Source organism: Oratosquilla oratoria, chromosome 6 (assembly GCF_046742065.1).
Source record: "Oratosquilla oratoria isolate Oo_2021 chromosome 6, ASM4674206v1, whole genome shotgun sequence".
Classification (NCBI taxonomy): Eukaryota; Metazoa; Arthropoda; class Malacostraca; order Stomatopoda; family Squillidae; genus Oratosquilla; species Oratosquilla oratoria.
Window position 1 is genome coordinate 67397916 of NC_134782.1, and position 13324 is coordinate 67411239.

Below are 13324 nucleotides of genomic sequence, written 5' to 3' on the forward strand. Positions count from 1 at the left end.
CTTGGTGGTTTAAAGAGTGTAATGAGGAATAGACATTTGGGAATGGATGCGAAGAGGAGACTGTATGAAGGAGTGATTGTGCCAACAGCACTGTATGGGGCAGAAACGTGGAACATAAGAGAAGAAGAGAGAAGGAGTTTGAATGTGTTTGAGATGAGGTGTCTGAGAAGTATGGTGGGGGTTACTAGGCTGGATAGAGTGAGAAATGAGGAGGTGAGGAGGAGAACAGGGGTGAAAAAGGATTTGGGAGATAGGGTTGATGAAAGAATATTAGGATGGTTTGGACACATGGAAAGAATGAGTGAAGAAAGACTAGTAAAAGAGGTATGGAAGGCAGATGTGGAGGGAGTGAACATGAGGGGACGTCCTAGGATGAGGTGGATGGATGGGGTGAAGGGGGCTTTGGGGAAGAGGGGAATGTCTGTTGAGGAAGGAAGGGAGAGGACGGAAGACAGAGGTGAGTGGAGAATGGTTGTATATGGATGATGTTGTGACTGCATGAGGAGGAATGGGCGGGGGGGTGGGGGGTGGGGTAGTATGTGTGAGTAAATTTTGACGCAGCCCGAAGGGATTTCTCCCCGTCCTCGCCTTATATGCAATGGGGGACGGAGAGGGGGGGTCGCCGATTAAATGAAGCGGCCTTGCTGTGGATGTACTGTGTCTTGCGACACTGCTTCTGACCCAGGGCGGTGGGCAGGGTGCAGGGATGACCCGTCATCCAGGAGGTGCTCAGATGAGAGGAAGGGTGGGAGGGGTGTGGAGTGTATTTGGGGATGTAATGGGTGGGAGTGTTTTTGTGCCTTTCCCTTTTTGGCTACCTCCCTTGGAAGGGGGAAAAAGCCTTGGTATATGTATGTATGTATGTACCTCCTTATATGTGATGTTGTGGTTTGCTAGGAGTAATTTCTGGAAAAGTTACGAGAACTATAATGTAAGGGGCTTCCTGTTGCATCCTGGGCTGGTAGTTGTTCTGTAAAGTAATATGAAGAATGTAATGGTCTGATGGTGCTTCCACCCCACACTAAAAGATAAGGACTTCACCTTTACAGAAGCATTTAAGCTATAAAAAGTTAACCCACCCATACCCAAACCCAGCACACCTAACTATGGTTAGTGGTACTCCCCCAGGTAGGCGTAGCTCCTCCTTGGGGATCGGTGCCATCTGCGTAGAGCTGATGGCCAGGGGTGGTTGCTGCTGATTGGCCCCCAACTCTTGGGGTTGGGGGGTGGTCCCACGACGTAGACGTTGCAGCTCCAGGACCTGCAACTGCGATGCGGTCACCACCCAGCACTTCTAAGCTACCAGAAGAGGCTGGACGACCGTGTTGTGAACAGCTGCCCAGGATGTAACACTTCACCCCATACCATACAACACATAATGGAAGACTGCATTATACACAATCATGCACGCAAACAACACAACATACACTCTATAAAGGATTTGTGGGAAAACCCAGTTTCGGCTGTGGCCTTCCTTGAGGAGACGGGACTGCTCGGACAGACAGTCTAGGGAACGACAACAACAACTATGGTTAGTCCTACTTTCTCCCCACAGCCACCCACCTGTTCATAGAGAACTTGTTTCTGCTGGATGTCTTTCTCATCAAGAGTGCGTAGGGCAGCCTGGAGCTTCTTCTTTGTCATGTGGAGGGTACGGAGGTCAGCAAGAGACAGACGCTCGGCCTCCTGCCAGCGGAACAGTTCTTGTGACCTCTGGAGAAGAAGTGACCGCAGACGTTCCACTCGCTTCTCCAACTGCGTCTGACCATTTTCCATCTCCTGCAGCAGGGGGAAAAGAAGAAAGTGAAAATTGTTACCACTCTAACTGTGAAAGTGTTTTCTTTGATGAATATATCTGTCACCTTCAGTTTCAATGACTGGAAACCCACAGCCTTACTACTGCTTAAATTTTTTTCTTTTTTTTAAGAAGTATGGTGGGGGTTGTGAAGATGGACAGAGTTAAAAATATGAAGGTGAGGCAGAGAACAAAGGGTGGAAAGAGATAGGGTGGATCAATGAGCACTAGGATGGTTTGGGCATATGGAAAGAATGCATGAAGAAAGACAATCAAAAAAGTGTGACAAGCAGAAACAGATGGAGTGAGCGTAAGGGGAAGATTTATCCTCTAAAACTAATACAATCATGTTTGTCCCCTTTTCCCTTGTTATAAAAAGAAAATTAATATATAATACAATGCAGCATGAGTAACAAATCAAAATAAGACTAGGAAAGGCAAGAAAAATTACAAAGTAAGGCACAAAGAAATTAAACAATTTCATATATACATACATATACCAATGGCTTTTTCCCCCTTACAAGGGAGATAGCCAAAGTCAAAAGACATATATCCACTCCCATCCATTTCATCCCCACCCACTCCACTCCCATTAACCATCCCTCCCTCTATCTTTTCTTGGCTCCTCCTGGATGATGGGTCATCCCTGCATCTCGCTCACTGCCCTAGGTCAGAAGCAATATAGCAAGACACAGCACATCAATAGCAAGACCACTTCATTTCATCAGCAACCCCCTTTCCATCCCCTCATGCATAAAAGGAGAAGATGGGGAGAAATTCCTTCAGACTGCATCAAAATTTTATCATTCACACATACTCCCTCACCCCCCACATCCCTCACCCACTCCCTTCTGTCTTCTTCCTTCCTTCCTCAATAGACATTCCCCTCTTTCCTAATGCCCCTTTTACCCCATCCATCCATGTCATCCTTGGTTGTCCCCTCATATTTACTCCTTCCATCTCTGCCTTCCACACTTCTTTTACTAATCTTTCTTCAATCATTCTTTCCATGTGTCCAAACCATCCCAATACTCTTTCATCAACCCTATCTCCCAACTCCTTCTCCAACTCCCCTCTCCTCCTCATTTCTCACTCTATCCAGCATAGTAACCCCCATCAAACTTCTCAGGCATTTCATCTCAAACACATTTAAACTCTTCCTCTCTTATGTTCTATGTTTCTGTCCCATACAGTGCTGTTGGCAAAATCACCTGTTCATATAATCTCCTCTTAGCATCCATTCCCAAATGTCTATTTCTTATTACACTTCTTGATCCCCAAAGGCATTTACTTGCTTCTCTCAATCTAGATTCTACCTCTACCTCCACTCCTTCCTTTCCTGCTACACTCACAACCAAGTATCTAAAGCTATCCACTTCCTCTAGTCTCTCTTCCTTAATACTCACTTCCAATTTGCTGTCATCCTCTCCCTTTGAACATCCCATCACCTTACTTTTACCTAGATTTACCTTCAGCTTCCTTCTTTTGCACACCTTCCCAAAATCTGTCACTAACTTCCTTGATTTCTCCTCTGATCCTGCTACAAGTGCAGTGTCATCAGCGAACAACAGATTAAGTAAATTAAAGCAAAACAAAGGAAAATACAATAACATAATAGCACAACAAAGTACAGTAAGTCTATGACTAAACATCAGAACAATAGCCCAAAATCATGGTAAGACAAGACATGGCTGTAGAGCACCAGATAACATAGCCTTACATCCAATATACCCCACTACCCACCTTGATTATGGTCTCCATGGCATGGATGGACTCATCAGTAGAGAGAAGGAGTTCTGTATCAAGAGCAAGCTTCTCCTCTGCCTTCTGGATCTGCTTCTGCAGTTGCTGCAAGAGATTGTTTTTCTCCTCACGTGTTGACCCCAGCACCTGTATACGGCCCTTCAGCAACTCAGCATCCTTCCTTGTCTTTGCCAAACCATTCTGGAGGGCAGCCACCTATGGGAGAGACAACAGTGAGGAAAGCACAGAGGAGATGATAAAGAAAAGGGGTCAGTGAGGGCTGAGGTAGAAACACCGTTGAAAAGGGGTGGGCAAGAAAGTAAAGGAGATGAACTAGACTAAAACCAGAAAATAATGGGATAAAAACTGATAGCGTAGGAAAGGTGAGATGGGATTTTTTAAAACTATTATGTACCACTATGCATGTTGTAAAAAGTGACTAAATGGGGTAAAGTGAGGGTACTGGAGATCTCACTTTCTGTATCAATTAATGAATCCACTGCCCTAGATTTCTTTTGCAGGAGACTTATAGCTCCCAGACACCAGAATGGATTATAAGTCACTCAAGAAGGAAATATTGTGTTGTTGTCTGGATATACCTGGGGTGGAGCAGTGTAAGATGAAGTGTTTGGTATCTTCTATGCAATGGCTGTGTCTGGGTCACTTTGCTTCTGAGGCCAGGCCTATTCTGTGTTACTCTTGTTTTAGTGGTGGATGCTGGCTTGAATGTAGTAGTGCTGGTGTGGTTCTTGTTTTTGGGATGGATTTTTCTGTGGGGCTAAGGTCTGAAGGGGTTTAATGGAGTAAGGAGTTTGGTGGTTGGTCTTGAAGTGCTTGTTTTGTGATCTGAGTGTGAGTATATTTTTCTATGGAGGTGGTTTGTAGATATTTGAGTAGTCTGCTCTTGTTTTGTTTTGTTTTTATTCAGTTGTTTGTGCTCAATTCCGATATGCTCCAAAGTCCACATGTACTTTGCACCACCCATACATTGTTACCATGTCAGATTACACCACATCACATATACACATCGTAACACAGACAAAGCTGCAGAAATAATACAGCCATACCTTGATATACCCAACACATGGTTTATTACAAACAAACTCAAAATAGCCCCAGCCAAATCTACAGCAACACTTCTCACCAACTGGACAAAAGAACACAATTACACACCTCAACTTTATATCAACAACACTGATAAGGACTGTGAAGCACTGCAGGAAGACCTGAATAAGGTATGGAACTGGAGTCAGAAATGGGAAGTGGACTTTACTACTAAGTGTAGCATAATGGAGTTTGGAAAAAGCAAAAATAGAATATCAGGAAAATATATAATTGGAACCAAGGAGGAAGAAGGTAGGATCCGAAAAAGATTTGGGGGCAATTATCACAAATGACTTGTCCTATGATAAACAGATTAACAAAATTGTCGGGGAGGCTTACAACTTGCTAAGATCAATAAAAGTGGCATTTGCATACTTGGACGAAGACATGATAAAAAAAATATTGGTTACATTGATAAGGCCTAGACATTGTGGTCACCCAGTACCAAAAAGAATATAAAGAAAATAGAAAGAATCCAGAGAGCAGCAACAAAAATGGCACCTGCACTTGCAAACTTATCATATGAGGAGAGATTGGCTAAACTAGAGTTACTGATGCTGGAGCAAAGAAGAGAGAGAGGTGACCTACTGACCATCTACAGAATCATGAAAGGCACAGAGATACTTGATAGAGAGGACTTACTAAACTGGAACAAGAGAAACACAAGAGGACATGGAAAGAAAATAAAAAAACATAGCTACAGAAGAGAACTAAAGAAATCCAGTTTTCCACATAGAGTAGTGGACACTTGGAACAAACTGGACAATGAAATAGTATGCGCAAAAACCATTCATGAGTTTAAAAGCAAACTAGACACTGCGAGATACAAAGGCAGGACACCACGAGCATAGCTCCCCTTCCCGCAAAATACAACTAGGTAAATACAACTAGGTAAATACACACACACCCAAAATTCTTGGTGCAACATAAGATACATCCATGTCATTTAAACAACACATCACAAACAAACAAAATAAATGCACACCTAGACTCAATGGACATCAATCACTGGAACAACATTTGGACAAAATAAAGAAACTAATACTACAGTATACAAACAATGCATACGCTCAGTGATGAATTATGCGAGTCCAGCTTGGGCACCTAATCTCAGTGAGACACACCTCAACACCCTTCAGACCATACAAAACAAAGCAAAACAATTACAGGCTGCACATATACAACACCTACAGACCACTTACACTATGAAACAAAAGTCCTCAAAGTCAAAGATTACCTTGATATGAGAGGCACACAAACACTTCCTGTAACCTCCACAAACACAGCACACCCACTACACTACATAGCAGAACACCCACACACACACCAAGAAAAAAACAAACACCCAAATACCTATATCACACACAAATACTCTCTTCTCTTCCTCCAAAACCACCAAATACCAGCCTCTGGAAACATATTCATAATCACATCACTCACTGCTCCATTAACACACTAAAAGACAACACATTGCTGCATGCCAGACCCCCTGATATCCATCCCTCTGAATCCTCTCTCCCATGAAAGGACAGAGTCCACCTGGCCAGACTGCGATGCAGCCACCACCCAGCCCTTCTAAGCTACCAGAAGAGACTGGATGACTGCATTGTGGACAAATGCCCAGGATGTAACACTTCACCCCATACTATTCAACACATCATGGAAGACTGCATTATACACAATCATGCACGCAAACAACACAACATACACTCCATAAAGGATTTGTGGGAAAACCCCGTTTTGGCCGTGGCGTTCCTTAGGGAGACAGGACTGCTTGGACAGACAATCTAGGGATCAATAACAACAACAACACCACCGTACTGAGGTACAAAGTTTGTATCATCCTCAAGGGGACCTTAATGACTAAATATGCACAGCCTTACCCCTTTTACATGGGAGTAACCAAATCAAAGCACACACCCACACCAGAAAAAGACATTCAAATTACTTTCCCATATCAGCATCTTAGGAATGAAGGACTGTTGTGTCCCCTTCCACAGTGAGAAATATAGCAGTAATCTAACATCCACATTTCTCTGCCCACACCATATTTGATGCCACTTACCTCCCCACGAAGAATGTCCCTGGTATTGAGAACATCAAGATACTGAGCCTGAGTCCTCTCAGTCTCTGCCTCAATGGTCTTGATCAACACCTCCTCCTCTTCACAAGCTTCTCGAATGTGAGAAAGGATCACCTCTTCACGTTCTATACCCTTCCTCATGTCACCCTGCTGCTGTGCTACAAGAATGAGATCCTGCAGAGAAGTGACCATGGATCAGTTTTTGTCACAGTGAATGATAGACTGGTGGGGAAGTGACAAAGGGATCACAACTGGACTTAGTATAACATGATGATGAGGTAATGTATTTACATATATACATATACCAAAGGCACACTAAAAACCCACTGTTGATTGGATTAAGAAAGGAAAGGAAATAATGATCAGGGAAGATTCAATGATCAAACAATTCCCTAATTCTAATATATCAAGTGGGCAATAGTCACTGATTATATAACCACCATGGCAGTTAATAAATTACTTCTTCCATTGTAAAAGCAGGTGACTTGCCACAAAGCCCGTGCAATATCATAGACACTACCTGAAGTGTCATATCCATGTTCCCTCACTCCACCCCTCTCCTCTGTATATAAGATATGTGTTTTCTCTTGACTTTGTATTCCACTGAAGAGGATCACAGCCAGTGATCGAACTATACAGAAATCGTTATTTCCTTTCTTTTCTTAATCCAATCAACAGTGGCTTTTTAGTATATTTACTAATGTGTTACGACATTACTTGGCAGTGATATACCAAAGGCTTTTTTCCCCCTTATAAGGGAGGTAGTAAAAAAACAAAGGCATAAAAACCACTCCCACCCATTCCATCCCTATCACACTCCACTCCCCTCCACCCTCTTCCCTCCCTCTTATCTTGGCACCTCCTGGATGACGGGTCATCCCTCCATCTCGCTCACTGTGAATGGAAGGCAATTCAGTCCGACTGCAAGGCCAGTGGTATGATAAAATTCCCTGTCATAAATACAAGCCTCTTGTAACAACCTGATCAACACCTGGGGCACATAGAAATTTCATGTTAAACTGAGTCTCTACTAGCAATCCCATCTTAACCACAATATCCCACCTCACTGGAGGATTACTTCTAAAATTATCATAACCTAATGTGTGATGTCACCATGGAATACAGTGAACCAAGACTTACTTCAAGAAGACGCCTCATATCATCATCCTTCTGCTGCAGTTGTACCAGTGACATCTCCCACTGTTGCAGAAGCTGGTCCCGCTCTGCAGCTGTCTGCACAAAGGCCTGGACAAGCTGTTCCTGTTCAGTGCGTGCAACTGACACATCACCACGAGCTTGCTCAAGGGAATTCTCAGTTGATGTGATGGCAGTACATATTGTCTCCAAGGCTACACTAAGGCTCTGCAAGATGACACAAGGTTCATTCAAGCTCTGACAAACTCATTAAAGTTTATGAAGATATTCCAGCCCATGCAGTTATATAATCAATTCCTAGTCTAAATAACAGCTACACTACCAGTGACCAAAATATTAACAGAAACTGTGATCATAACAAACTGGATTAGCCCATTCAAACAAAATTACAGCCACATTCATACAGCATTTCAATGTATCTGTATTAATGAAAAGGCTTCTTCTCCTTTATCAAGGAGGTAGCCAGCCAAGGCATGCACCCACCCATACCCATCCCACTCCCATCCATCATCCACTTCTATCTTAGCTCCTTGTGGATGAAGGGTCTTCCTTGTCCTCCATCCACTGTACTGTATGAGAAGTCAAGGCAGTCATACATCATATAATTATGGTAATATTAATCGGCGGGATGATTAGGAAGGCAGTGATAACATAACAATGACTCAGTAGTAACCAATGCAGTCCCATCCACCCTGTTAGCTACACCTAAATTGTAAAAATGTGATAAACAGCCTAAATAAATAAACACAAGTAAAATGCAGTTAGCCACTGCCCTCAATAAAAGCAACGAGAATTTTATTGTTAAAGTCTCCATAAATTAGGATTTGTTATGGTGTGATAGTAAGATTAAAGTTCCATAAATTTTGTAACATTTCCTCCCTCAATGAAAATCCATGACAAATTAATTCAGGAAAAATTATTGAGATAGACTGTATAGAACATTACTCCTGTAATTATTCAGTCATTCAAAAGGTGGAACCTTTAAACTATGAATCTTAAATTCAAAGAATCTTTGCAAATACTGCCCCAAGAGTGAGTTGGGGCTCTTCTTTCACATCATATTGTAATTTCTATAATTTTTTTAATCTCTGAACAATCAAGAAGTCCCTTGTTGCCACATTTAACCATTGTAATCTACTGTACTGGGGGCTACATTTGTGGGTACTCCCTTATCCAAAATCACAAGTTTTTTCTAAGCCATATCCTTACATACCTTAACTTTAGAGGCATCTTCACGAGCATACTGCAGGAGCAGAAGGTTATCTGACTCTTTGGCTGCAATTTCATCAAGGAGATCATCCACCTGAAACAAAAGAACCTGGTTATAAGAACCTGTGCAGAGGAGGTCTTAGTAGTTTTAGTTCACATGATTCTTTCTTTCTCTTTTTGTCTGCCACATCTGGGTATCCTTGATGGAAGAAATTATCTTATAACTTACTTCCTATATCCAGTCCTAGCTATACATTCTGAGTTCCTCATTTGCCTTACTGCCAAAGAGCTGACATTTTCTTTCATATATTTGATACAACTCCAACTCACCAGCTGTGCATCCAGTTCTAGCGTTGAGTAGATGTGGTCAAGTTCCTTGCTGACCTGGACAATGCATGACTCAAGGAATGCCTGCACTTGGTGCTGGTCATGCAACTGTTTCTGATGCCCATCATTGTGCCGCTGAGTGGACTCAATTTCCCGCCGAAGAGCCTTCTCATGTTCCTCCTCAGCTGTTGTTGTTTTTGCCTGAGAACTCCGGAGATCCTGTTAAGGGAGCAAAAGAGAAAGGGAATGAGAAAGGAGTTTTTAAATATCCTATGCAAAGCTAGGAAGGACAGGAAGGATAAGCAGGGCATAGCAGGTAAAGGAAGGGAACAAAATAGAATGTAACAGGAGGGATAAGGTAGGAAACAGGATGAGAGAAGAGAGGATGGACTAGTAAGATAGCTGGTACCAACATCAATCCATGTGGCACTCTGCTTGTCACCACTTACCACTAAGTATTTTCCTAATATTTTTATCATTATAATTATTATTTTTTCCTTTTATATCTGTCCAGTCTGTATGACTAACTCTTAATCTTGTTGATGTGTTTGGTGATAAACTATCTATGACCAGCACTCCTAGATCCTACTTTTCTTCTCCAATCTATAATACCTAATTCTAAATTCATTTAGAGTTATAGCTTGGGCTATAACATCTATACTATTCCAAGAGTTGACACAGTTGTGCAGAAAATAATTTTTTAATCTCCATCAAATATGTGGCATTTTTCAATTTATTCCAATGGCCTCATGATACCCAAAAAAGAAGAGATCTTCTAAGCTCAGTTCACAAGGACACTCACCTGCAGCTGCTGCAGTGCCTGGGTCATATGTGCCAGCTGTTCCTGCTTGTGCTGAACCAGCTTCTGTGCTGTATCTAGTGCTCCTCCCTTCTCAGCCACCTCCAGCTGTAGCTGCTGCAAATCCCTGAGCAGCTGCTTATTGTCCTCATTAAGAAAGGGTAGCCCAAGCCCTGGGGCCACAAGGGCATCCTGAACAGCTCGCTCCATACTTAATTGTCAGATTCTTCCCTGCCTCCTGCTCCCTTACTAATTTCTCTTCCTGATCACCAACCTGTTCATAAGACATGGTAGAAAGAAAAAAAAAATAATAGCAACATATAGGGTAGCCTTAGTAGAGGTTAATAAAGAGTACCGGAGTATTAAGACACAACTGAAGTTGAATACTGGCACTGTGATATATTGCAGTAACAGGAAAGCACTGATGTTGGTTAAATGCCAGAGCAATGGGTTATCAGAAAAAATTGTAATTTTTTTTCCATCCACCCACAGATTTGGTGCATATGGTCTTCAAATAAGATATTCCAAATAACACAGTTTTGATTCTTTAAAAGATATATACTCAAATTTCAATTGGCAGGATATGCAGTCAAGAATAAATAATAAACAAGGCAGATACAATTTGGATATATATATTCTATTTATTTGTTTGCAGACGACACTGTGCTTGTGGCAGGATTGGAGGAGGGATTGAGGAAGTTGGTGACAGAGTTTGGGAGAGTATGTGATAGAAGATTGCATGAGGTGGAATGGGCGGGTGGATGGGGGGTGAGGTAGTATGTGTGAGCAAAATTTGACACAGCCCGAAGGGATTTCTCCCCGTCCTCTCATTTTATGCAATGGGGGGACGGAGAGGGGGGGTCGCCTATTTAATGAAGCGGACTTGCTATGGATGTGCTGTGTATTGTGACACTGCTTCTGACCCAGGGCAGTGGACAAGGTGCAGGGATGACCCGTCATTCAGGAGGTGCTAAGATAAGAGGGAGGGTGGAGGGGTGTGGAGTGTATTCAGGGATGGAATGGGTGGGAATGATTTTATGCCTTTTTCTTTTTGGCTACCCCCCTTGTAAGGGGGAAAAAGCCTTGGTATATGTATGTATGTATGTATGTGATAGAAGAAAGCTAAAGATAAATGTTGGTAAAAGTAAGGTGATGAGATGTACAAGGGGTGAAAGTGGCAGTAGACTGGAAGTGAGCATTAAGGGAGAGCGACTGGAGGAAGTGGATAGTTTTAGATACTTGGGTGCAAATGTGGCAGGAAAAGGTGGAGTGAAGGTGGAATATAGAATGTAGATTGAGAGAAGCAAGTAGATGCCTTGGTGGATTAAAGAGTGTAATGAGGAATAGACATTTGGGAATGGATGCTAAGAGGAGACTGTATGAAGGAGTGATTGTGCCAACAGTACTGTATGGGGCAGAAACATAAAACATAAGAGAGGAAGAGAGAAGGAGTTTGAATGTGTTTGAGATGAGGTGTCTGAGAAGTATGATGGGGGTTACTAGGCTAGATAGAGTGAGAAATGAGGAGGTGAGGAGGAGAACAGGGGTGGAAAGGGAGTTGGGAGATAGGGTTGATGAAAGAGTATTAGGATGGTTTGGACACATGGAAAGAATGAGTGAAGAAAGACTAGTAAAAGAGGTATGGAAGGCAGATGTGGAGGGAGTGAACATGAGGGAACATCCTAGGATGAGGTGGATGGATGGGGTGAAGGGGGCTTTGGGGAAGAGGGGAATGTCTGTTGAGGAAGGATGGGAAAGGACAGAAGACAGAGGTGAATGGAGAATGGTTGTATATGGATGATGTTGTGATGCATGAGGTGGAATGGGTGGGGGGATGGGAGGTGAGGTAGTATGTGTGAGCAAAATTTTGACGCAGCCCGAAGGGATTTCTCCCTGTCTTCTCCATTTATGCATGGGGGGACGGAGAGGGGGGGTCGCCGATTTAATGAAGCGGCCTTGCTATGGATATGCTGTGTCTTGCGACACTGCTTCTGACCCAGGGCAGTGGACAAGGTGCAGGGATGACCCGTCATCCAGGAGGTGCTAAGATAAGAGGGAGGGTGGAGGGGTTGGAGTGTATTCAGGGATGGAATGGGTGGGAATGATTTTATGCCTTTTTCTTTTTGGCTACCTCCCTTGTAAGGGGGAAAAAGCCTTGGTATATGTTTATGTATGTTTTATTTATTTTTTTTTTATTTTTTTATTTTTTTTTGGGGGGTGTTAGGTTGGCATGAATTCATGAAAACAGGGGGCACAAGAACCAGGGAAGAAAAATAGTATTGGGTGTATTTATTGTAAGCTTAGAAAAAAATTAGAAAACACTGAAATACTATTTTCTTCTTCTTTCTTAGTTAGTGGAGACTATCAAACAATGATGCTTGTTGTGATTTATACAAGATAGTAAAATATTGTTTAAAGTTGACCTTGAAGTAATTATCCACGCATTCCATCCTTTGATACCCTCGGATGGTCACCTTTCCTGCTCTTTCTCGCTTCCCTTCCCCCGGCCCCTCTCGCGCCTCAAGGTTGCGACTCTCAAGTTCCATCTCTATCTCTTTATCTGATAATCATAGCTATGTAGTATTTTCTCATTCTTCGGTGTTCTTTATGCTACTCTCTGGTTTTCCATGGCAATTTTTCTATAATTATGATTTTTGTCATTTACTGCGCACTCTGCAGCCCCCACAAATATTTCCCAGTTATCGCGGAAATCAAAAGAAAATTACTGTGCATTGAGTGTTTGGCCATACGTGTTCGTATTCAAAATTCATACAAAACAAGTTGACGAGTATCATATTTATCTTCCTTTAACATATAACTTACCGCGCTTATCCATTGATTGACGTTTATTTACAAAAAAAAAAAGTCGATCAAGTTAGCTGATTACTTGTCTGACGGTGTCTTATTTGTGACTGACCTTTACTTTACGATATCTGTATCTACTGTTGTCATGGAAACTGTAAAGGTGGCAAATGAAGTCCTTTTAATGATATATGAATCATTGTTTTAATTTTTTATTTATATCTAATTTATAATAATATTTTATATGTATACTAAAATATATAATATATATATATATTTCACTTTATGTAAACCTCAAAATTAAAAT

The 13324-nt window shown here is 42.1% G+C and overlaps 1 protein-coding gene across 4 annotated transcripts in view; it reads right to left on the minus strand.

Moving 5' to 3' along the window:
• Window positions 1–13157, minus strand: part of LOC143026554 (coiled-coil domain-containing protein 39-like) — a 61039-nt gene extending 47882 nt beyond the window's left edge. For 3 of the 4 annotated variants that reach the window (XM_076187136.1, XM_076187135.1, XM_076187133.1), the window contains exons 1-8: window positions 13039–13157; window positions 10219–10489; window positions 9420–9635; window positions 9094–9183; window positions 7866–8087; window positions 6708–6899; window positions 3539–3754; window positions 1564–1779 (exon numbers count right to left, since the gene is read on the minus strand). In XM_076187136.1, the coding sequence (XP_076043251.1) occupies window positions 1564–1779; window positions 3539–3754; window positions 6708–6899; window positions 7866–8087; window positions 9094–9183; window positions 9420–9635; window positions 10219–10425 (1359 nt within the window). In that variant the 5' untranslated portion in view covers window positions 10426–10489; window positions 13039–13157. Of the gene's footprint in view, window positions 1–1563; window positions 1780–3538; window positions 3755–6707; window positions 6900–7865; window positions 8088–9093; window positions 9184–9419; window positions 9636–10218; window positions 10490–12638; window positions 12696–13038 lie in introns of those variants that run through there. The other variant, XM_076187134.1, reaches the window with a different exon arrangement.
• Window positions 13158–13324: the final 167 nt, after the last annotated feature.